The sequence below is a fragment of the Agelaius phoeniceus genome, chromosome 1 (genome assembly GCF_051311805.1).
Source record: "Agelaius phoeniceus isolate bAgePho1 chromosome 1, bAgePho1.hap1, whole genome shotgun sequence".
NCBI classification, from domain to species: Eukaryota; Metazoa; Chordata; class Aves; order Passeriformes; family Icteridae; genus Agelaius; species Agelaius phoeniceus.
In genome coordinates, this window is record NC_135265.1 from 31374212 (window position 1) to 31400545 (window position 26334).

A 26334-nucleotide genomic window follows, 5' to 3' on the forward strand; every position below is an offset into this window, starting at 1 on the left:
CATCATTTTTGAAGAGGCACTACTTGGATCTAAGAAATCCTTGGGCACGGGCTTTCCTTGAGTCCAGTATGCTAAATCCTATATTTTATTTCCAACATAACTGCATTCATATAGGGGTTCTTCTGCAGCCAGAAAGAGTAGGAAAGTATTCTTTCAAGCACAAAACTCTGAATCAAAACCTAAGGATTTAGCTCTTCCTTCATCCCATCCCTTTTAAAGCAGCCAGGTGTGACATCTCCACGGGACACAGAAGTCAGTCTAACATCATGGTCCCACTGATCTGTCTGCAGGTTTGGGCAGTGTCTCTCAGCTCCTGTGGCACAGCAGTTTTCTGTGGTGTGTAACAAGTGATAATTAGTCACAGATGGGGTCATGCTCTTCTTTGCACAGAGGAAGCAGAGAAGTGCAGTCCACAGTGCCTCTGCCCAGCGGGACCCTGCAACAAAGGCACAGAGAGGATGCACGTCTGTTCTCATTGACTCTGGCGGCCAAGGCTGAATTTGGCCCCAAGTGTGAAAACATTTTTAAGTGACTAAATTTAACATCTTCTAGTAAATATTCTTCTGGCTTGAATTTCAGTCTGAAGCTGAATTTGACAAAACATTGTGATTGGTTGGCTCCTAAGCATGCTTGAAAACTTACACCGGACAATTTTCTTGCAGAGTGTGAAGTATGTGCTTGTTTCTTGCAATCTGTTGAGCTGGCATTTGGGAGGGAATGGTAATTTAAGTGGAAAGCTTGTACTCTGCAGCTTCCCTGCTGATGATGAAAAGTTGGTGTTTTCTCCTTTGTGGAATTCAGTGTCAATCTGCGGCTGCTTGCCAGCTAGGCAGTGAGCTCTGCCAAGAGGGCATTAAAAGGGTTTATTTACCAGAACAGGTAAGTATTTCTCTCTCCAAAATGAAAATATTCATAGAAGTGAATATGGCTTCAGATCAATTTTAAATTGCAAGGTAAACTCGCTCACAATCTCACATCCTCACTGTTAATCTGACTCTAATGCTAGAAAAAAACTAACACAGGGTCTAAAATACCTGTCAACTGCTGCTTGCATAAACCAAGAGTCGAGAAATAGAGATCTGGATTGGATAGGAAACTGGAGCAATGCTCGTGCCAGAGGTCAGCATGGTGACATCAAAGTTCCCAAGGTGAGCAGTGCTAGTCAGGAAGTGGTTTGGCTGAGGAAACAGAGAATATTCTGATTCCAAAGTTACATAATTCCAAGGGACTGTCAGGTGCTAATGACCCTAATGACCCCCTGTGTCTTTGAATTTATTCCCTGATGAAATCTGATTTGTTTATTTACTGCATTGTAACCCTTGGTCACAAAAATACCTTCCTGAAGCTCTTATATGTAAACAGGGAGTGCAGTAGCTCTAAGAAAATTGCTAATATAAGAACACATATATAAGAGGGACTGTGAGATCTTTGAACTTGCTCTTCTGTAATCATAGGCAGCATTAAGAGCCATAAAGCTCAGTCTTAATGTTTCTTTAGGTTTTTTTTTAAATATTAGAACCAAGAAAGGGGAGTTGTGATTCTTCCTCCTGCAGCCCTGGTATCCCTGAGGAGCCTGCCTGCCTTCCCCCCTTCCTCTGCTTCTGGCAGGCTCTCCACGCTCCTTACCTTCTGCGTACACTTGCCTCACTTGTCAGTAATCTCTAACTGCACTCTGCAACATTCTTCAGTGAAGCTTGGTACTTTAAAGCATGACAATGCTAAAGACAACATGGATATTTCTAGAATTTTCAGCTCAATACAGACTGCTGTAGTTTCAGATTCTCACCACGTTCCCAAGGATCAATTAAGATCCCTTTCTGGGCATATGAAATTTCCATCATTAATTCCTTCTTCAAACATTTGTTGATATGCCTCTGGCAAATTTTGGCATACCAAGTGATTTTTTTGCCCATTTACATTGTTTTTCCTATTTTGAAAATGATGAGTGGACTCAGTTTCTACATTAATCTTCTTCTTTGGAGACAAAAGCTCGATTCAGCCCATGTAAAAGCTTTGAAAATGTGAACCTTTGTGTCTGGTCCAAACTGTCTCTCCAGTGGTTTGGTTATTTCTGCAGACTTGAGCTGTTCTTCTCTGAAAGATTTCTTTCCTGATGGTGTTTTTCCAGTGCTCTTTTCAGCTTCTTTTCTGTTAACCTCCAGATTTAATAGCCTTCATGATCTGAATGCCAGTAAGTGTGGGAGGGAAGGTGATGATGCCATATATGCCAGGTGTAGAGTAATTTCTTTTGTTCAGTATTGGGTCTAACTGTTGATATTTTCCAGAGACGCCTCTATGTATACAGTTGTATGCAACCAGTGGATATCTGCCAAAAGAATCCTCCTTTTGAATGCAGGCAGTCTCATTTCAAAGGGTATAGAAATAGCTGCGATAACCCTCTGGCTTTATTTCTGCAGTGATTTTGTAATGGAACTATATTTTGGGCTATGCAGGATAAATGATGTGATGAATTCACTTGTGGAGCTTGATAAAATTTCCCTGATATGAAAGAAGGTCCAAGCTCTGTTGGGCTGTACTTAAGGATGAGGAGACAGAAAGGCTTAGGAGCCTGCCTCAGCCAACCTTGGAATATAAAATGAAAGTTTTGTGGAAAAAAGAGTTAAGGAAATGATCAAACATGCCCATTATACTCACATCACCTACAAAACTGTTAGTAGTGCTAACAGATGAAGCAATGATTGGGATAGATGTTGGATGTTTTACCCTTTTTCATCTTTTAAGGATTCATCAGCTTATTCTGATTTTTAAAAACATGTGCCATTTCTAAATATTCACCTATGAATAGGAAATATGTCCACATATTCAAACGCAGCCTACTTATTTTAAGAAAAATTCTATATTGATTAATAAAGAGGTGGTTTTGATTTATTAGGAAAATCAAACCTTTTGGGTTTTGGCTCTTGCAAAAATCCAGCTTTAAGGAGGGCAACAAAATATCCATCTTTTAATAGAAAATCTCCTCTAACTGTCTCGACATCAGTTGTTCCCATCTTAATAATTAGTACAAAGCGTTTGCATGTGATTAGTACAAAAGAATCTTATACCCAAAGGGAAAACCAAGACACAGTTCTCACATATTGCAATCTGGCAATTCCATACCTTTTACTATTATTCCTGCTGCTATGGCCTGGAGCTATTTTTTTCTGTTTCAGGGAAGTGAATTGGTCATCAAAGCCTTAGGAATTCGGAAATCGATGAAACAGAACCTTAAACTATTTTTTGCTGCCCCTTATGTGTTCCTGCACCCAGTATGACCAAAGAGAACTTCAGGGTTTTGTATTCTTCCTGGCCAAATGATAGATTACTTTAAACAGAATATGACTAGTGATAAAGGAAATGCTATTTATCTGCATAAATCAAGGTATGGATTATTAAGGTTATTATATGGATTATTGTTCTAAAACCTGTAAAGCTTGATCTGTTGGGTGGCATTTTCATAAATACAGTTTCCCCCCAGGCAAAGAGTTACCAAATAGAGCCACCTATGAAGATAATAAAGTAGGTGTGGTTCAAGGATTGCTGAAGTGTCTGAAATATTATTTGTATTGTAATTGCTGTCTTTGTGCTAATCCACGATACATACTAGACAGGAGCAATCTTTCTTTGCACTTTGTTAACCAAGTAACACTGGGACCCAATCAGGTACAGCCGGCCCTTCTCTGCATGCTTGATCACTGAGCAGAATGGACTGATTTATGCTATGTGAAAACAAAACATAGTGCTATTGTTTCTAGCCAGAAGAAAATCTTCCAGCTGCAATCCCATATGGGCTTCTAAGGAAATAATGACATGAACAGCCCTATTCATTATAGTTACCAAGACTCCAAAGGACTGGTAATATTTGCAATGTCTTTATTGCTGACAGGCATTCACTGCTGATTGTAGTGGCAGGATCCCAGAAGTTTTGGGATTTGTAGCTGAGCTTGCTTAAAATAGCACCACTGAGGGAGTATCCACACTGCAGTTACTTCCCACTGTGTGTGCTTGGATCAAAGTTGATTTTATCTAGCTGGTGCGTAGCCATGCAGCGGTAGCAACCTGGAGGACAGTATATGATGGCTACTGAACTATTAACTTTGCAAAGGAAGCTCCTTGGGTGGGCTTCACTTGACCTAGCTCAAAATAGACCCAGGCACACTTAAGAAAGGAGTTTTGTCTGCAGTACAGATGTCTCCTGTCAATGATGGCTGAACTTCCTTAGCTTTAGAGAGAAGAGATTGGTATTGATATTGCTCTTTATTGTCCACCTTGGCACAGTTGCTACTCCTCAGGATGCAGGCCTGCACACCAAGCCATGGCAGTTTACATGGGGAAGCAGAAGAGTTTCAGCACTCTTAGCATAGTTCAAGGAGAATATAGTTATTACAGTGCAAGGAGAAGCATTTAGCCCAAACAATTTTTTAATTTTTTCCTAGGAGAAAATGTGTGGAGGGTGGACAAAAAAGCAGATGTGGGTGACATTTAAAATACAGTTTATTTTTTATATTTATCCACTGCAGGGCAAAATAACTATGCAGTAACTGAACACTTCTTTCTGCTAGTGCAGTCCTACTAAAAGAATATGCAATTAAAACTAGGAAATTAAAATGTAGCTAATTCTGTAAAAAACTTACTTAGGGAAATATACTTCTAATCTGCATGACCATTTTTTTATTTACTACTTTATTTGAAATTAATGTTAAGCTAGTGAAAGCAGCTGTGTTTTATGGTTTTCCCCTATAAACCTTAAAATGTGAAAGATGGTTAGATGAAATAACACCAGAAAAATAAAGATAATAGAGTGCACACTTTGGTTCCAATGTGGCTTCAGCAAGGTTTTGTTTGGAGTGCCCAGCTGCATATACAGACACAGTGGAATTTGGTTTGTGAGGAACCTACAAAAATTACACAAATAACTAGCATTTTTTAATGAATAATACACAGACATGCACCTGCCTCAGAGACTCCATAGATTAGTCTTGCAGCCAATAGAAAAGCCCCTTGGAATTCAATTACATGGCTGGAAAACAGAAAACAAAATCATGACTATACATTTAGAACTGATACCAGCAACATATTAACCAGTTCTTGGGCTGAGCTTTTCCTGAGGATTAGATCATTTCAGTTTGTTTTATGTCCCTGTGGCTTATTGAATATTTATATTATTCTATTCTGTTCTTTCAGCTGGAGCCTCTCCCGGAAGATATTGTGCACCAAATCCCCAATATGAATGCAATAGCTTCTTTAAAAAAGACCACTGAAATTCAAAGTATGTTTCTCAATTTGAATTGGTGGGTTAGTGGGCTTGGGGTTATTTTTTATTATTAATTAATGTCATAGACATTATTGTTTTTCAGAGAAAAGAGTGGGAAAATGTTTTATGTATAAATTGACATGCTGTGTCTAATATTTATGTACATATATATATATATGCTTTTATTTTTATTTCTTCAGCATCTCTTTGTTTCTGCCACATATTTAAAAAGTAACCCATTAAAATTATTTAAACATTTCTGATTCCTGAAAATTCCCAAATCTTTTCATTCCAGAGGAGCTTGGATGAAATAGTTGTTTGTCAGTGAGGGACAGGAACAGACAGGTAATTTAGAGCTCTGACGAATAGTTTGTCAGATCCTGTTTTTGCAGCCCTTTACAAGGTACTCACTTAGAGATTCACATGAGCTTGAGATAAAGCTGAAAAGCTCCAATTGGGCACTGATCTATGGAACAGTGATAAAAAATACATTATTTTATTGTTTCTGAGACAGAGGAACATTATTGCTTCACTTGTGGGCTTTGACCCCAACCCTTAACTACCCAGATGCTTTAGAGCATTTGCTCACTGAAGAACTTTATGCCATCAATTGCTTCAGTCCAACTGAGTGTGCATCCCTTAAATTCTCTAATCTTCTTGTCTCTGCCATTTTACTGAGCCAGTGGGAGCTTCCTGACTTCTACTGTTTGCTGGCTTCTTTAGAATAACAAATGAATAACAAATGTTTTCCTTTATTTGAGATGAACCACAAGTGGTTGGGATTCATCTACGTAAAATAAATGCAGTTTTAAAAAGGGACACCATGTCCAATTCACTGCTCATGCAGTACTTCTCCATCTGATTTTAGTTGCAAGGTGACAAAGAAAATGCATTGTAGGTATATAATTCATCATGCACATCCAGTAGACACCTAAATATGGAAAAGCTCTAATTGAATTAGCTGTATGTAATATGTTCCAATAAGTCCTTTGTGCTGAGTGGTATGTCCCTGGGTAGCTCATGAGTTAAAACTCCCTGTTAATAATCTGTTAATGATCTGGAAGGAGTCAGCAGGTTAAGGAGATTTGTGTACTGTGCAAGATAGAACAGATTTGCAAATGATAATAAGGGCAAAATGCCACACATAGACCAGAGACACACGGAAAAGAGATGCAATTCTCTTTGAAATAAAATGTGTATGTAATGGAAAATGGATCTGAAACAAAAAAAAGGGCGAATTGAGAAACAGACAGAGTAGGAATACACACAATTGATGGCTGTTGAGAGAGAAGTGGATTTAGGAAGAAATATACAGTGTAAATCTGAGAACATAGTCCAGAACTCTGCAGAATGACTCAATTTTAACACAATTAGGTTTCAGCTGAACTGGTACAGTCATGCAGTCCAGTGGGCAGTTCTGAAATCTTTGTCAGGCTGCTCAGGGTTTGGACTCACTTAAATACAACATTCTGTCTTTTCTTGCAACTACTTAAAAAGTTACATTTACCTCATTTTGTTCGGAGAGAGTCCAAGTATTCGGAAGGAATATGCTTGGATGACAGAAAGGAGTCCTGAGGAAGTTCAGTGCAGCTTTGTGATGTATATTTAGATCTAAGAGAAGCAAGTACCTGTCCAATATTTTAGAGACTTAGGCAGGCTGGACAGCATTAGTCTGTTGACTAGCACCTCAGGAGGTAATGAGAAAGCTTGGTTTGTTTGGATCATGGCATTGCCTTTGGATATTTGGTTTGGATTTCTATGGTCCAACTTTCAATTAATATTATCAACATTTTATACCAAATAAGCCCCTCCTGTGTGCTTTTTTTACAAAACCTTGAAGCTACAATACTTAGAAACTGAGACAACTTTTTTTCTAACTAGAATAGAATTTCTATAAATGTTTCATATTGACAGTTTTGTATTGACTAAACTCCTCTGAAAATGTAACAAGTTTGGAATTAGTCATTTCCACACACATGTAACAGGCTATTTCTAAACAATCCTGTTTTAGCAGAATTCCAACCCCAAACATTGTTTTCAAGCAAGCCACAGTACAGCATATTCAAATCTTTGAAAGGCAATTACAAATGCCTATAGGAGTGTCAGAAACATTCCCTCTTATTATTTCCAATTTATTGAGTCAGTGCTCAAACAAATCTTTGAGGGAGGCTTAAGCACATTTTCATGCTGAAAGCCAAAGCATACCTAGAAGACTGGTTTGGCTTGATTGTTTTCTCCTAGCAATCCATGATTGCTCAAGTTTTGTATGAATGAAACCAACAGTATGCTTCATTCTTTCCCTTGAGCTCCACCAAGTTCTTCTCAATGACTGTAACGGCGCTGTAGAATTTCACATTCCAGTAGAGCACAGTAGAAATGGCATTTTCAGAGATTGGAGTGATTTGAGGCCAATTCTTTTTAACTTTTTTAATTGACAATCCACAGCATACCTGCTAACAAAGCTCCTTGGCAGCTGTGTGCTGTGATTGGCTCCCCATTCCATAACTCTTTGCCTGCAAATCTTTTGGCTGAACACTCATTCAAGGCCTGTATGTTTTGTGTGCAGCAAATAAATGTTGTCCTGGATAAAAAGAAGCTTGCAAAGCTCTTCTGCTTACCCAAGGTGTTTGTAAAGTATATTTTTCCGATTTTAAGGAAAAACCTATCATTGTTTTCCACAGAGCATCACAGAGCCCTCTTTTCATGAGGTACCTGCTGCTACCTGGATGCTGTTTCTAATTGTGACTGCTTAAACATTTCCCCCCACAAACACCCTGCTGGGCAGTTCCTTTCTCCAGGACCCTCCACTGCAGTATATGGGCTGCCACCTGCCTCCTGGCCTGACTCTGCTCCCTCTCTTGCTGAAGGCCCTCTCATAACACAGCTCTCAGTGTGGGGAAACAAAGAACACCACCAATCGCTTGGGAGTCAAGGGCAGTTAAATGGGTGCAGAGAGCCCACTAATATGCTTGAATTGGCCCTGAGTTTTAATGTTACAAGAAAGTCAGGATTCAGGGGGCAGCTGGTGTGGAAGCCTGTGTGTGTGAATGAACGAATGTGATGTAGCAATCCTCACGGATGCTGTTTTATTGTTGCTGCAGGAGAGCAACACAGTGGTAGCTGGGTACTAATATTTTATTTTATGAATAAAAGCCCTTGAAAACTCCAGCAGTGAACATGGGTTCATTTCTTTTATAGGCAAGAGGGGGTATTATTCCCATGCCAACAGATTTGATTTTCTTGCACATCTGTTTCTGCAACAAAAGCCCCACCCACTCTGTGAACATTTAGCTCATAAATTATAGGGTTTGAATTGGGTGTATATTGCAAAGACTGACTTTTGTACATAGGATCTGTGAGAACACTGTGGAATGCTCATATAACTTTTTTGTTTGTTTTTAGTGTATTTTTTAATGAATAGAGAATATGGTCTCTGAGCGCAGTAATAATAGAGAATATTTTTGTCTTGTTTTTATAAAATTTGCCAGGCTCCAATCATTGAGCCTACTGTTATGTACATAACTTTTTAGCTCTGTCTTTCATGTTTTTGGAGCAAAGCCAACCTCCTAACACTTAATCTCAACTTTGTAGGATACTTAATACACTTTATATTTTATCCCCAGAAGGTCCCTGTTATTTAAAGATTCTGCTAACTACTCAAACGTGCACACTATTAGAGTTCAAAGAAACACTCTGGCCATGCTCGCTTGTTGTTCTTGAAGATTGACTTGGGCTTTCATCTTGCAATGATGTTTTTGAATAAAGACATTTTCAGACTTTATTGACAGCTGCTTTCTCACTGGAGGGAAAAGTTCATCCTTCCAAAAGCCTGAAACTGTGTTGAGAGCTGTGTTACCAAAGAGGAAGTTTTCAGCAGCCTTTCTGCAGCACAGGCAGCACCACTGCTGGCCTGGCCTCCCAGCTGTCAAAGCCTCCAGCTACCCTCTGGATAAGCACCTCAGCTCAGCCTGCTGCCCAGCTGCCAAAATCCTCCTTTTAGTCCTTGGAAAGGTCCCCTGCTTGATCCCCTCTCTTTCACAGCTGTTGAAACCCTCTGTCTAATTCTCAGATAAGTACCCTGATCCAACCTCTGCAGCAGCTGCTGAAAGCTTCTTGCTAAACACTGAGTAAGCTCTGGTCCAGAGCTCCCAGACTTCCCAAAGCTCCTAATCCCCAGGTGTCATCCACCTGGCAATTAGTGAGTGCTCAGTGTTTTACTGGACTGTTAAGAAATATGTATGTAAATTCATACTTATTCATGTGGTTTCCAATAATAAAACAGTTTCTTAGTAGCCGTGCTGCTATTTCTTAATAGCAGATCATTTTATGTGTTTAGGATGAGTCACCTGCCATTATTCTTTGCATTGCTTGATGAGCTTCTTCTGTTGCAGGCAGAAATCTGAAAATACTCATGCTTTTAGTTCACTGCTGTATTTTTACATAGCAGACCAGAAAGCTCTATCCCTTATGATACCTGGCAGCTTTCCAGCAACAGCCAGTTCATATATGAAAGTTTTAACTAAATTATTGTTCTAGTATACGCCCTGAGGTTGGAGGAGAAAGAACATCCAGGACTAACAAACCTGATTGTTCTGGCAACACCACTTCAGTCTGAGCTGGCATTTCTGACTTCTTTCCTTTTCAAGACAGTGCTGTGTGAGCACTTTGTACAACAATGTACATTTTTTACATTTTGCTGTCTCTGCATCAACTGTGTGCCATATCAGAACTTCTGGTTATTAACCCTGCTCTGAACTCCCATCACCTTGTGTAGATAAGGCCAATAGCCTTTCTGACAATCTGTGTTCATTAGTCTGTCTGTTACTCCAGTTTATTACCTTCTGGGGAAGGGTGTGACACAGCTCTTGGAATGAAAGCACTTTCCAACTTGGCATTCTTAGGTTCAGAAATAGACCTCTTCACTGCAGTCTGAAATTTCAACTGTACTGCTTACACCACAGAGATTTTAAACTATAATCACTCAGTGTTGAACTAAGTGATTACTGTTCTTGTACCACCGTGCTAGCTAAAATTCCCATAAATTATTATGTGTGTTTTCCTTAGGCAAGTACTGGAAGTCAGTGGAGCCATACTCTGTGCCAGTGGATTGTGCTCTGGCTGAGTCTCAGAAGCAAGAGAGGGAGGAGACAGAAACAGTATCAGCTATGGCCTCTCTTTCAGTGGATGTTGAGCAGTGTATTCCTCAGGAAGGCAGCAGGTAAGTGTACAAAATTATTACAGACAACAAGGCTTTCACTCCAGCCAAGTAAAAGGAAGAAGAAAGCAGGACTAAGGGTTGTTTCAAAATTATTTGCTAATTGAGATACCTGGAGTTTTTCATCCCTGGATTTCAGTTCTCTCACTTAGCCACTGGAAGCAGAGATATTAGCAGTTTTTTGGGGTTAGTATCTCTATTTCTGTACTAAAGTTCATTATTATTATTATACTATGATTATAACAAGAACCTTGTTTTCTTCCCATGTCTACTTCTTGCTACTTCATAAAAACTGCAATATCCATATGAAGTAAATAGACATGGTCAAGTGTAATCAACCATATTCTTCTCATTAGAAGCTTTTAAAATCTCTTTTAATTTTCTAGGAAGGCGTTCAACAAACAGCCAGATAAATTTAGTAACAATAGACTTAAATCACTAATGAGTGATATTAGACAGGCATTAGAAGTTACTTTCCTGGAAGAAATGTGAACATTGCCAGTATAAAACTTAAAGCTATCCTGACCAGGATTAGGGCCAACATTTTCTATGTACTAAGATGAAGGTACACCAGCAAAGAACGAGAGTGCTGATTTTTCCAGCTTGTCATCTGCTTTTTACATTAATGAAAATTGCTTTCAACTTGCAAATTAAGAAAATTATGCAGTAAATGCTATTATGTGTTTTGCCAATTACACGTGAAAAAAACACAGTAGCCACCAAATATTGTGTCATCTATAATCAGAAAAGCCACTGGAGAAGTTTTTGGAGTTTCCTATTTTTTTTGTTCTAAGGAAAAATACTCCTGGTCTTCACCAGTAGAGGAAGACACAAAATGTAGTGGAACTACATGGGTTCCATCATACACAGAAAATAGGGGAGAGGGGAGGAAAGATGAAAAAAGCCTTATAAGGAGACTCATCAGTTCATCAGGCTGTGGAACAACAGTAGAGAAAGGAGGGAGCTGTGGGTAGGGACAGCAGTGGTGGGAGTGGAGCCAGAAAGATCCATGGCTCCTACATTGTGACTGCTTCTTAGCTGCTTCAGTTCTTCCCTCCTGTGTTGTGTCTTTTAATCAGAACTGAACTGATAGGCACCCAGGGGAATAGTGCAATGCTCAAAGCTGTGGATTTGTTTGGCAATGAACATCCCTCACAACAGTGGCAACACTCATCTGTCAAAGAATTGAGGCATGGCTCAAAGGGACACACAGGGAGTGGAGCTAGCTAGTAAAGTTCACAGTATTTTCATAATTACCTTTCCAATCGTAATTATATTTAATATGCCATGGCTATTCTTGTGCTAGGATTATTGCAGACAACTTTATAAATGCTTAGAGAAGAATCCATGATGAACACAAGATGTATTTTAGATTTGTGACTGTGGTAATCAGTGCTCAACTAAGGAATAATGTAGTTTTTCATATAAGTTTCTGACAGTTACAAGACACTTCTGCTAGCTAGGGACAGAAAAATTCCCACTTGTGTGTGCATTACTCTGAAATATAAATAATTTTAGTTAAAGTATTGGAAATAATGCAGTGAAGCAAATTAAAGCTATAAATTGTCTGGAAAAGGGCATGGTTAATTTTGTGTATTTTACATTGCTGAGAATAACTAAAAATTTTGTTATGTGCCTCCACTCAAAACTACCAAGAGCAACTGCTACTCCTACATGATTTGAACAAAATAACCCTTTGACTAACACTGCGCTTAATTACTGTACTTATTACCTACCAACTGATAACCTGTGACAGTTTCCACCCATGCTGAAAACAATTTCAGGGCAGCGCTGAAAAACATGGCAGAAAATGGATGTACTGAAATGTGCACAAGTGGAATTCATGTGGCTGCCAGATTCATTACACTTCATCAGTTCTGGACTCTTGTAGGGATGAATCCATTGTGATGAATTGTTTTGTGGAAAAATTACTTCGTTTGGAATATCTTCTGTGGTGCTGCAGATATTTGTCAGCAGTGCAAAAAAAAGCCTACGCGCTCATGCGTCCTGAAATCTCCTTCTGCACTCGTAACCCCCAAAGAAGTCACATGAAGCCAAGTCACCATTAAAGAGGTGACACGACAAGAAAAATGCTGTCCCACTGGACCAAAATTGATAGTTAGGTTTTCTGAGGCTTCTGAACATCATTATCTTTGTTTTCTTCCTGATGAATGTAAGGAACAATATGGAATCAAAAGTGATCCCCCTGAAAGTTGGATTTTGAGAGTCCTCAACTGTGAGGAAACCTGAGAGGGCCTGCCTGCTCTTTGAGTGTGAATGAAAATCCATTATGGAATGTCCAGGGACTGAGCCTGTGACATTGCATGCTTTGGGTTCTGTATCATTTACTTCATTTCACATAAGCACACCATCCATTTCATAGGTACATACCAACACAATCAGCAGTAATGTAGAGACAAGTTCAGCTCTGCTTTGTCATGTTTTTTAATGTTTTTGTAATGAAGGACCATGTATGCAATGCACCTTCTCCAGACACTTCCTGCAGCAAACAGAGCAGCAGGGATGTGAGGAGTCATGTGGTGTCTCAAGCTCCATTAGAAGGTGTTCCCTTGCTCCTACTGGTGTAGATGGGGTCACCTTCTGAAGACCTGTTGCAAGCTTTTGCATTGAGTGTTCATTTGGGAAAGTTGCTTGTGACAGGTAGGGTGGGAGCAGAACAGGAAGCACTGTGGTTGACAGGGCAGCCTGAAAGGTTCCTTCCTTACACCAGGAGTCAGTTTGCTTCCTCTTAATTCCCACCATGGTCAGCCAGGCCGATAGTTCTGGCCTGCAACTCCAAGCCTGTTTCACTGCTTCTATGGCAGAGATCCTGTTGACTTCAGCTCTGGATGGTCAGGCCTCCAGATGAAGAGCTGCAGCAAGAGTCTCTTTGCGGGAAACTCTGGCCAGTTATGTTGGAGGATATATTGGTGTTGGAGTGAGATGACTCACTTTAAACTCAGATTTTGGGCAAAGCAGTTCTTTTCCTGGCCAACTCATATCTGACTCATTTACCACTGATGGATAAAATGCTCCTGGCTAAGGCCCATATAAAGTATTTTTATTTCTTTCTTCTCTCTTTCTTTCTTTTCTTCAAGTGACAGTGCCGATTATTTTTTTACTTGATTTTCTCTGGCAGGGTAAATGAAGAAAAACGTGTAAAGCTGCTACACTTTTGGTGTTTTATTTTACCAAAGCATAACTCTGCATCCTAAGGTCCAATTGAATCTTGATTATAGATGTTGGAAGAGTACAGATATAGAAAAAAGAGTTTGTGGATAGGATAGGAAACATGTATGGTGCTAACAGGGATTTAAATAGAGATGCAATTAGAGGAACAGGCATGCCCTATAAAACATTTCTAACTACCGGAACTTTTGTGTGTTGATAACTGTTTATTCCCTATGTGAGATACAGATTTAGCTGATTAGAATTTTGCTTTAGCCAGACATCTGTTTCAGAAAGTGTGCTGTGAAACATTCAGTACACTGCTGTCCCTGATACCTTGGAGCTTCTGTATGTTTCTTCTTAAAATGGAAAAAGAAAAGGGTATGGAGAGAGATCTTTTGCACTTACTGGTTTTACAGGAAGCAGTAAATCTTGAGAATGACATTTATCAGAATTTGACTTTATGGCTCTGGTTCAGCTGAGCATAGATTTTACTCAAATGGAAATAAAAGCAAAGTATAATTTTTATTCTTAGTGTTACAGAGCTACCAGTTGCAGTTTCAGTCAAATTGCCTTATATTACATAGAGCAAATGGTTGAATCATGGGGTACAGCTAGCTACCCTTTAGGGTCACTTGCCATATTTGTCTGTCCATTCATAAAGCTTCGCTTGCCATTTCACTGTTCAGACATCTACCTCAGCTGTGCTGAGTACACAGCACCTGCCTGGCCATACCCTACAGGGCTTACAATCCCCTCCAGGTTCAGGAGCTGCAGAACAGCTTTCCCAGGGCAGCCTACACCCTCATCTTGCTCACCTTCTCATCCTTTGATGGGTGTTCATAAGGAAGAGAACCAGGAGTAGAGGAGGCTGAGAGCCAGCCTTGCCCTGGTGAGTTGATAGATCTTAACTGCTCTATCTGACCCATCCTGTGTAAAAGCCTTGAGGATACATACACAGGCATAAACTTTTCAAAATATTTTTGAGCCAGCTTATACCTCTGGGTAAGCAGTTGGGTAGTGAACCCCACAGCCTCATCAGGCATCACACTGCTTTTACTTATTAACCAATGAAATCATTGGGAAACCCCTAGGTCTTGTACTGTGAGAGAGAAAACCACCTCTTTTCTTACTCATAATCTTTGACCCATATCTGGTTTTAAAGGCTTGAGCTTCTCAAGACTCTGTATTCCTGCTGGTATGGAAATAATTTCTTACCTTTGATGATTTTTGCGCCTCTCTGTGCTTTTTGTAGTTTCTCTGAGATGGAGTAAAAGCTGCATGCAGGACTGCAAGTCCTGGGCACATTGTGAATTTACACAGTAGCTAATACTGGGGATGTTTTGTTTCTGTGGCTTTCTGCTCCCCTACCATTAACTCCAAGCTATCAGTCATAGCCATCACCGTTAAAAGTGTTAAAGCTGTCCCCCCTCATTTTGTATATTCTGTGTTTGTGTTGTTTGCCTTCTCCTCCATACTGAAATGCTGCTATGGGACGTAGAGCTGAGTAGTATTGGCAATTTGGTGTCATCAGCAAACATTATCACCTAAATCTATTTGTAGTCTGCCTAGTCTTTTTGAGATGCTCTGGAGAATTCCTCCATGGTGAAAACTCACCAGTATTACTCTGTGATTCCTGCTTCTGTTGTATTGTCAATCTGTGAAAGGACCTTCTTTCAACAACCAAGGTTCTTCTAAGCACTCGGATAAAATTGTTGGAAGACCTACTTTGCAGAGGAAAATCACTTGATCCCTCTTCCCTAATTTCCTTCAGAAACTTTTAATAAATTTGAAAGGATTGCCATCTTTATAAGTATTAAGACCTAACTCTTACCCGAATGACTGTTGCCTAAATGCCTGCTAATTCCATCACTGATTGTAGCTGCTTTCAATTTTGTCATACAGGCTTACTGTACCTCGTGTGGTTTCCAAAAGGGGAATTGCTTTTCTTGCCTTCTCTACCTCTTGCTGAGTTAAGCTGTAGAATATACTCAATAACTATTTATTTAACAACATCCTAGTCATATTTCCCTGGAACTTAGCAGACAAATATCATCTGCTCTTAGAAATTTGGCAATGTTTGGTGTATCACTTTGTTCTAGCACTGATTCAGTTTAGGATAGTTCATCTGCAAGTAATAAAATCTCACTGACACATCTCTAGTGAACCCAGATATAAATAGTTCATTTTACTTTTGTGGTCTACCTTCCTCGATGCTCCTTTTATGCTTTGATCATTTCCTCTGATGTATTTTGAAAGATCTTTTTATTATTAGCTTTTATGCCTTTAATATGTTGCTTTTCAGACTTTCCTTTACTTTGCTTCATTGAGGGTTTACATTTAATTTGCCGGATTATTTAATTTACCTTCTTTGGACATTACATCCTCTTTTGAGGGTATATATGTAGTTACCTTATTCTGCTCTTAAACTAGGATGATTTTTTACTTTTAGTTCCTTTCTCTTTGATCCATACTAAGTCCATTTTTACTAGGATATATTCTTACTCAGGATGTCTTATATAACCTCTTTAGACACTCCCCAAATCACCTTCATGATATAGAAATGCATCTCTTTTCCCCCAGCTCTTTGCTACCAGAGGATCACTTTTCAATTACAATGATCTTCCCTGAGACAGCTGAGTTAAATTAGGAACAGATTATGGCATAAAATAGCCATACCATGCCAGAAAAATCTATCTTTTGTTCATTTTCTACCTAAGAAACATACCTTGAATTTTTATTTTTGTGTGTGTGATAATTTAGCTAAGAGGACTCTCTGTAATGCTCATTTAAAAAAGAAAGTAAGAGAAATGTTTTCTTTTTTTGGGCGATGTACAGAGTTTATCTATGTTTCTTCAATACTATTTTTTAAATTGTAGATATCAATTTATTTTAATATTTTTCTCTTAAATTACATTTATTATTAATTGCCATCGAACAATATTTAAGATGTCACAAGTTTTTCCAGATTTTATCCATATGGTAGGATTTTTGCCTCATCTATCTATTTTGTTTGAAGGTTTAAACAGCATAATTTTATTTAGCATTAATTGCAAAGAGATTATTTCATTCTGCCATAGTCAGAATTCTGAGAGCTAGAGATGAGCACTCTTCACAGCACACCAAAGTAAAGTGAATGCAGGAGGGCTCAGCCCCTAGGAACTTGCAGTTTAAATGAGCCACAGTGAAGCCTTAGAGAAAAATCACAGTTGTGGTTCTATAATCATTGCAATTTCAATTGGTGTCTTTCTGAATTTGCTGACTGCATGGAATTGGTTTAGATCAGACCTGAGCTCACAGCTGCATCTCAAGGAACTGCTCTGAGCAGACGATGTGGGATGGGGGTCCTGCCTGTTTTATGTTTTTATGCCAGCTTCCTGTCAGCTGCAGGAGGACTGACTGAACTGATGTAACTCACAGTGACAAAGCTGAAGTAACACAAATTTGGCCTGTCAGACTCTGCCCCCTCGATTTTTCTTTTGACAACTTTTGATTTTGTCAGAATGGGTATTTATTGATTCTCTGCTCAGTGCTAAGGGATTTACAGTGTTTTTCTCTCTGTCCTTTGGCCCCAAAACAGTACTGGCTCTCACACAAAACTCTAGCCTGAGGCCTGAGTGTTATCTCATAAAAATAAATATTTTTGATGATAGACCATTGGATAAATCCAGTGACTTTTCTGACACTAATGAGCTGAAGTTAAAGCATACACATAAGTCTTCAAAAGGAGACTGAAGAAGACTGTGAGAGTACCCAGACTGCAAGAAAAGAGCTGGATTGCCATGGCGGTCTAGCCTTATCTCCCTTTCCTAAAAAGGACCTTGCATCTAGCACTTATATGTAAAAATTATTATTAGTACTTATGTTCTGGCTGGTGAAGAATTTTGGCCTGTTGTTGGAATATACTGGAATATATTAGAATATAACACTCAATATCAGTGAGGGTTACTCCCGGCCCTCAGGAGCACCTTTGTCAGTGAAAAATTTCCCAGTGAAAAAAGTTCTATGTAAGATCCTCAATTGTACATGAGAATGTCAGTCCCAGAAGTCAAACACATGTGAACAGACTGTTCCATGCACTGCTTCCCTAGGTCCTTATGAATAGTCCAAGCCCTCCTCTCACTTCCAGAGCTTTTCCAGAGCTTCACTCCTTCCTGATCTGCCAATCACCACCTGAAATCTATTGACACATATTGTTTCTCGTTTGCAGAACCTAAAAACTGAGCTGTCATATGCTTCCAAATTATCTTCTTTCCAGACAGACCCATAACATTCTGGATCTTTAACAAGGGCTTATTGGTCCTCTCTGTTGTGCCAGAGGACTTTCAGATCTCCCACAAATGGCTGGAGAGAGTGGAAGTGTGTGGTCAACACAGCAGCAACACACCCTACGAATTCCTCACCTGGTGTGTGATCTTGTATTGCACCTGAGCACCTCAGCAGCAGGCAGGGCTCCATCTCACCCTGGCTGCCACTGTGTGCTCTCTGCTGCAAGCCAGAACAAAGGAAAAGGAGGAAAAGGGGGAGTGCAAGGGGGCTGCACCTCACTGCTCAGGAATGAGTGAGCCCCAGTGGTTACTGTACATAGGAAACATCCTCCACCATGTGGTGAAGAACTGAAGATTTGAGATTCGTTGATTAATCATCTTTTACAGTTTATACCCTTTGGGAAGTGATTAGTCTGAAAAAGATCATCTTTTTCCACATGTCATTCACCTGACATATTTTTCAACATACTATCAGTGATCATTCCAAATCAGAAAGTAATAATCTGTATAAAAATAATTGAAAGACGTACTGCTGATTTTTTCATTGGGAAAGGCTTTAATAAATTCCAGATTAATTTAAAATTCTCTGGCTTCCTTGCTGAATGAACTATCAAAGCCCAAGCAAGCCCCCCTTATTTTTTTTCCACGAGATCTCATGAATTTGAATTTTTTATGAACGTTTCACTGAAGCCAGTTATTACACTGGCTTACAAGAATTAACTGGCAAACATCTCATTTATTAATTTACATTTACTTTTCTCCCTTGATTTCAAAATTGCTTGACGTTACTATTTTAAAGTAGTTCTTAAGGCTGACAGACTGAGATGAAAAATGTTTTCTGTCCAAATTATTTGCTCTTCAATAGTGAAGTCTCTCCATGATCTCAGAAGCTTCCCATTTTATAATTGCCATCATTTTCCTCAGTTGCAGTAGCTTGTCAGATACGAGGAATTGCAAGACTTGATATCAGCTCAGCATATGTGTCCTCATCATTTTCTTATTGGTTGTCTTAGAGAGCTCATGTTGCCTAAGGTGATAATTTCCCAGAGCTTTCCATATAAAAGATAGATATAATCTGATTTTATATAATTATTAGATCCTTTTTCTTTGATAGCAATCTGCTGATCAGGTTCAGGATTTAGTCTCCAAAATTGCAGGCAGGCAGGCAATGTGTTTATGAAAATACAAAAGCAAGAACTAGGGGACTGGAGAAGAACCTCAGAGGGAACACTACTTGGCTACTAGTGAACAATTTTGCTTTAATGGCGTGCGCCTGAAAAAAATAAATGCAGGTATTTTTAGGTCCAAAAGCTTGTAAAATATAACTATCACAGCTATTTTTTTCATTAAATTATTTGATTCTGTTGACACAAAGCATGTACATTTCTGGGCAAAATGTTATAAAATATTCTGACATATTTTAATATAAACAGGAACATTTTCGGTGATTGCTTGGATCTAAAATGTTTTTCCACTTGACATTTGTTTATACTTCCTAGGAAAGAAACTCTATTTATGGATAGCTGAATAACACAAATAAACATCTGAGAGAGTTGAAAAATCAGCTTTGATTATGCATGGAAATCTACAATGTCATTGTGTACTCTTGTGCTGAATTCTGATTGCCTGTTTATTTTTACAGAGCTGCTGGTGAGCCCATGGAAGAAGAGCCAGCCTTGTGAAGTGCCAAGTCCTCCCTGATATTTCCTGTGGGTGACATCATTGTGTATCCCCCAAAGCACCCTCAGACATGTCTTGTCTGCTTCTTGGGTGGCACAGATCAGATGGAACATAAACACTGGGCACAAAACTCAGAGTAGCAGCTTCACTTGTTCTTTGGATGGACTTGAAAGAGCCTGAAAGATTCCTTAAATGTAACCGCCACAATTCTAGAGTTACAGAAAAAGGGACTTGGGAGAAAGAGCCCAGAGCATGCTTTTTAATGCTGTTTGACCCACTCACCAACACAAATTGTGAAATAGAGTATTGCAAAATTCTACATGATAGATTATAGATATGAGAAATGCAACAGCCAGCAACATACTCTGTGAACTCCATGAATCACTTTCTGACACTTTTTACTGGATAATTTTTTTCATACCGTGTTAAATTGTTAATAGAATTTGTTTTCTTTGCTCCGTGTAATGAAGAAAAACCCCCACCCTTATTTTATGTGCCATTTTTTAACCTCCTGTAATGAATTCTTAGCTGAATAAGTGAAAAGCGTTTAAATTATGATGAGATTTTAGCTAAAGGGAAAGCACTTCTTATTGTACTATAAATCCCCTGAAGTACTGTGCTTGGTGGTGCTTTATTTTCTCTTCCCTGTTCCTGGCCATCCCTCCCCATTTCATGTAATCTTTTCTATCATAAAAACACATTCACGATTCTCTAAAATGATCTTTTGCCTTTAAGAAAAAGTGCTGTACCCTCTGTAGTTGACAGTAGCGCTCACCATATGTGCAGCAGAGATCAAGTATGGGTAGTTTTTCAAAGGTGTTTTTGGTTTGTTCTGAAATGTTTCTGCGTTCTGACTCCAAAGCAGCGACCCTCAGTAACTGCGTGCAGCTCATTTGAAGCTCAGGTGTTTCTGTGGAGGTTGTGTGGGAGTGTTTTTTACAGGTCGTGTTGTGAATACCAACTGATTCTTTTATGTAGTCCTGCACCAAGAGAACTGATGTTGCTTAAGAAGCTTCAAAGGGTTTAGGCTTTATTTTAGATCCCCGAAGTGCAGCAAGATCTCCCTGCAATGCGACTTTAGCTGTTTAATTCCATGTTTGAGAACGTAACATAGAGTTGTGCCTTTAGCTGAAAATGAACGCTTAAACTGTTACACGTGTTGCCTTACTGTCAGAGAGAGAGAGAGAGAGAGAGAGAGAGAGAGATAGGGCATGTATGTAAGAGTACTTCAAATGAACAAAACTCTGCTACAGCAACTTTTATTTTGTTTACAACCTTCTCACCTAATGAACCCCAGGAGATACCTTGAAGTATTCAGCTTGCAGTATTTGATAGCTTGCTCAGCTTTTAAAAGCAAGTGATGTTCATTTTTTATATATTTGCCAAATTCAAAAAAGAAAAAAAAGAAAAGGATATATATTAAAGCCATAAGTGAAGACTGTCATGCTTTTTATTCTGAAATCTGAAAGGAACCTTAATTAAAACAAGATTTTGGGGAAGGCCATGATATGAAAGATATGGAACAATATGGTTTCAGTTATAGGCAGACTCAAACCTGTAAATCAAAGATGAAAGATTTCACTCAAATAGAATTATATAATTCTCTTTTGTTATGCAGTCAGACTATATCTTTCATGCATTTGGGTTTGTTTACGATTAGCATTTTAATTTTAAAGACTTTTATTACTTATACCAAAGCTCTCCACTACAAGTTAGAAATCTGAGGCATGCTTTGAAAAGGGAAATCTAAGAAAAGGGATGTCATTTCCTATAATGTGAAGTAAACTTTTATTCTGAAAGGTTTACTCTGGAATGAATGTATACCCCTTAAAAAGGGAAATAAAATTCTGACCCTCAGAAAGTGAAATAAAATTCTACCCCCCATTTACAAGCCAAAACCATGCTCGTTTTAGTAATGCAAAGAGTCCCATCAGGCTAAATTAACTCCTGGTGTAAGCCACCTTGCCTGACTCTGGGCTGTTCTGAAGGGGTTGTTCACATGACTAAAGCAATCAGGAGTTCCTCCTGCATTTTCAGCAGACTTCTGATGGCAATCTTACTTGCCATTTACTGCAATTTTGTTATGGTCATCAAAGAAATTTCCCTTCAAGGAAACCAAGGGCTATAGCTGATGAGTTGGGTAATTTGTAGAGCTTTTCACATTTTGAAATCATGGCTGAAAAATTTTAATTGAGTGCATAGTAACATTTTAAAATGAACCCTAAAATCTGTTTGTGTCCTTAGCTTGCATGAACTTGCATATGAATTGCAACCTGAAATATGAGTTACAAGCTTTTCCAATCAAAGTATGTCTTCTGGGGGTGCAAATCAGTTAAAGCTGTCTTTTTAGCTGAAAATGCTTTTAAAATGCCAGAATAATTTGAATTAAACCACATGATAAACTCACACTTATACATTTGTACAGATGTAGTCCCAGGCAGATATCTAGACATGCTGCTGGTTGAAGTTAGGATCGTTTGGATAAACAAGTGTGCTAATAAACTGCCCACAGATTGTGTCCAGAACTCTGTTCTGACTGAAGTCAACAGCAAAGTCCTCTTTGATTTCGATGGGAGATGGATCAGCCCCTGCTTTTCTTTTCCCCTTTAAGTCAAGAACACCATTGCTTTTTGATTATGTCGTTTCTAGGCATCTTACAGCCCTCTGGGAAATGATTGAGGCTTATGGTGAATATCAACACTTCCTTCAAAGCAGACCTGGGCTTTCTGAGAGGGCAGTTTCACTTGCTGCTGTTTTCTTCTCACAGTATTTTTTATTACTGTCAATAGCTCCCCATGGACTGGAGTTAAAATATCTTCCAGCAATTTTAGTCATAGTTCTAGGGAAATATTCACATAGACACTCTTAAAAACTGCCCAGTTTTAACTGGATTCAAAAACAGATTGCAAGAATTTCAGAAAGATGCATGAATTGTGTATTTCAAATGTAAAAATTCTGATTTTTGAGGAGACATCAAAGTCTCATGTCTCCCACAGACCTTTCCCACTAGGCTAAAGAGATTGACACCTTTGAAAATTCAGTCCCAGATATTTCAAGTTGACTGCCAAAATATCTATGTCTGAGCTTAGATTACATCTAAAACTGAGCTGAAATGCATAAACAAGATGGGATGAGGGTGGTTTCTGTGTGTGATTCCATGGGAAAGGTGAAGCTGAGGAGGCAGCAGGGAGCACTCAGAGCCAGGGTGACCCTCTGCCTGGTCCTGGTGGTACAAGGGCTGCAGGCAGGCAGAAGGACATCCCACTGTACCTCCACCACAGGCTGCCATTGCCATTGGCAGCAAATCTCTGCCTCATGGGGGAATTCTGAAGTAATTTGTGCTCTGCCCCTGCTCCAGTCACCAACCACCAGAAAGAGAGATGCCTCAGCAGCAGCTCCCAGTAACATGCTTGCTCCTAAGTTCGTTTTCTTCTCTAGCATTAGGAACAAAGTGTTAATCTCAGTTGAGCTTTTCTTGTATTACTATGCTTTTCTTGTACTTTTCTTGTATTCTTAGGTCCTTCAGTTCATAGTACAAACTGAAACCTAAAAAGAGACATGACTCAGGAGACCAAGAAAATAATTTTTTTTATCCAGCTTAAGGCTCTTACCTGGGCTGGAGTAACAGCAATGAACAGCAAATCTCAGAACTGCTGAAATCTTCGTGAGTGTTTTGCACTTCATTTTTGGACTCTGTGGAGGAATTCTGTATATGTTCATTTGGTTTTAATATAATTTTCAGCTTGATTATATGATCTCTTTTCAGGCAACATTTCTAGTGGGTAATCAAAGTTTTTGGGAATTTTGCCAGTGTAAAGATGACAGAATTATTCCCTTTCTTTAACCTCCCTAATTTTTCTTTCAGTGCAAATGAAGCAACTAATTCCAAGTAAGTGAATCTGAGAAAAGTAAAATCATTAATCTATCTTAAATAAATATTATAAAAGAAATGGAAAATTTTATGCAAATAAAGATGGCTATGCCTTTACTTTGCAAAAAAGTCAACCACATGCTGCAGGCTGAATACAAGTGGCAAAACAAGCTTCTCTCTATTTTAGTTGGTGTCTTATCTAAGTGCAGCCTCTCTGAAAAGCTGAGAGTCATAATCAGAGATGAAATATTAGAAAGGTTTTGCTGCAGCCAACACCAGAGGTCCTGTAGAGAACAAGAATGTAGAGACTGACTAATTTTTGTAGACAGACAGCAGGACACTTTCAGGGCAATGTGTCTGGGACAAAGAATTAGAGGGAACTTTTCCAAAGGCACTGATGGCTGTAAAACAACTAACTCCTGTTAGCTTGCAGGGGCAAGGAGGTGCTCAGCAAGCACCTATTCTTTGGGAAATGTCCCTCTGTCCCAACAGCATGCCCAAACTCATGCAGATGTGAACCTGGCTTGGCTATTTTCTCTCCTGAGCAGCAGCAGCAGCAGCAGTCACTATGTGTGCTGTGTCTACTGTGCATTTGCCCAAGAAATTCTCAGCCCCCAGCAGACACTTCATAACATGACTGATAGGGGAATTTTTTTTTCCTCAGTAGTGGCCTTTCCAGAAGCATAGCAGTGCATGGTTGTTTTATTTTTAAAGGTCACAATAGAGCTTTGTGAACCATTATACTTTTTTTTTTTTTTTACAGACTCCATGTGGAAGTAAAACAGAATATGTACCTGGGGAGGGGGGAAGTGGTGTGTGGAACCTGCCACAGGAAAGGATCTCTCTTAAATCAAGTTTCTGCTACTTGCTTTTTGTCCTGGATTTGATAGAGTTTGGGTTCTAAATTATCATTTAAGATCTTTCTTTGTCATGTCACTTGCTTTGTTTTTGTACCTGTAATTGAATTCACCCTTGTAAGACACAGAAAACTGTCTGAAAAGAGTCTGGTTTCTGACAGATTCCCTGCCCTTGGTGTGGGAATGAGAATAGCTTATCTTTGCCACTTCTCGCAGCAATTAAATGCTTCATTTTTGTAACAGATCCAAACTGCAGCAGTATTTTAAGAGTACTATTTAGCTGGCTGTCTGCTGACTGTTAAAAAAAGAAATTGTGAAACTTACATTCCTCTCTAACCTCAAAAGAAGCCCATTTTGATTTTAACAATGTCATTTTTTCACTTGATCCAAAAGGGTTTTGTCCCATGAGATCTTGTTACTAGCTCAGTTCTAATCACTAGTAAATCACACACTACAGAAAGTGAAGACCAAAAAGGATGGATGTTCTAGCAACTCTCAGTTATGCCTCTTCTGCACAGTCCTTCATCCTGCTCCAGTGCCATGCTCTGTGGTTAAGAATGTTAGCATAGATTACAGCAAAATATAAATTGTTCTGCACCATCAAAGATACTGCTCTTTGGATGTCAATTAGCACTTTGTGAGCTGGACTGTCATTTATAAGGGCTGTGATTTGTGACAAAGACATGCTTCTGTGGGGATGGTCTAAAGACAAGTGATGCATGCAAGCAGTGGCACTGGGGCTGTGTGGTCAGAATGATTCTGTGCCAAGATCTCCACACATTCCCCCTTTTTCTCCAATGCCTGCATGGCCAGAGGCACATTTGCAGTAGCAGAGCCGTGGGATGTCCTGATTCAAAGACCACTTAAATCCCACTAACAGGCTTTGGGTAATTGGGAGGCAGCTAAAGGAGGAACCCAAACTCTGCACTCAGCCACACAAAACTGTATAAAAAGCCCAGGTAAAAGATCTGAGCTTGCCTCACATAATTTTTTCTGATATGAAGTGCCAGTTCTGCTCCTAGAAAAGTCTGTCTGAAAGAAAATTGACTCTGCTGGATCTATTCTGCCGGCTTCCTGAGCGTGTATACGTCATGTGTTAGGGGAACAGGTTCATACTCATGTCTCTTGCTGCTTAGTTTACTGATATTTTAAATTTCATGATTGGCTTAATATTCCAAGTTAGGATCCAGTAGGAAAGCATAAAGCAATACCTGGTGAAGTCATAACTGAGGCTTTCAAAGCAAGCTTACTGCCATGGGTTTTTACAAGACTGACTTTTTGGCCTAGGGATACACAGCTGAAATGTCTATTTTTTTCGTAGGAAATTGATGTTGCTATCTGTTTCCATGATAAAAACCAGTCCTTTTGCTCAGAGTTCTGAAAGTTTATCTGTAATTTGTCTTTCCAGGCAGAGCAGATTCTAAAGGATAAAAGCATCAGTGGGACTGACCCAAAGGGCAACATTTTTAAAGGTCAATAGTAATATTTCCATAAGAGTAAAAGGAACCATTGTTATTATTCCTGATACATTTTTGTATCTGCAAGTATCCAATGAGTAATGTTAAGTAATATTGTGCTCCAGAACTTTGTTGATTATAGATATATGAGCATTGGATTGGCGTGAAATAGTCTTCAATCAAGTTGTTAAAATCCCTTTTGTTTTGTGTTTTGTATAATTCTTTGGCTATAGTCTTGTCCTAGTGTTAATAAAAGCTATTTGAAGTAAGCTAGTTCAATACTCTGAGGAGTTTTTTTTGCCTGTTTTATTTTTTAATCAGTGTGAAAAAGAAGTGGAGCTTTGAACATGCCACCCTGGTTGGATCATAGGATTCTGACTGTTAAAATATAAAGGGGGAAGCATGGTGAAGCTGGAGTGCATAAAAAAGGAACCACAAATGTTAATGTAAAAGTAATGTTACATAGCAGGCTAAAACACACACAAAGCAGAGCATTGCAGAGCTCCAGCTCTAACACCAAGCTCATATTCTATAGTTCCTTTGGCTCATTGTCCTGAGGCGTTG

At 39.1% G+C, this 26334-nt stretch overlaps 1 protein-coding gene across 12 annotated transcripts in view; it reads left to right on the top strand.

Annotated features, from left to right (window-relative positions):
• HDAC9 (histone deacetylase 9) overlaps nt 1-26043 on the top strand; it is a 456042-nt gene extending 429999 nt beyond the window's left edge. For 11 of the 12 annotated variants that reach the window (XM_077175696.1, XM_077175735.1, XM_077175727.1 and 8 more), the window contains 3 exons: nt 5185-5269; nt 10319-10472; nt 19548-26043. In XM_077175696.1, coding sequence (XP_077031811.1) covers nt 5185-5269; nt 10319-10472; nt 19548-19587 — 279 coding nt within the window. In that variant the 3' untranslated portion in view covers nt 19588-26043. The remainder of the gene's footprint in view (nt 1-5184; nt 5270-10318; nt 10473-19547) is intronic. The other variant, XM_077175716.1, reaches the window with a different exon arrangement.
• Nucleotides 26044-26334: the final 291 nt, after the last annotated feature.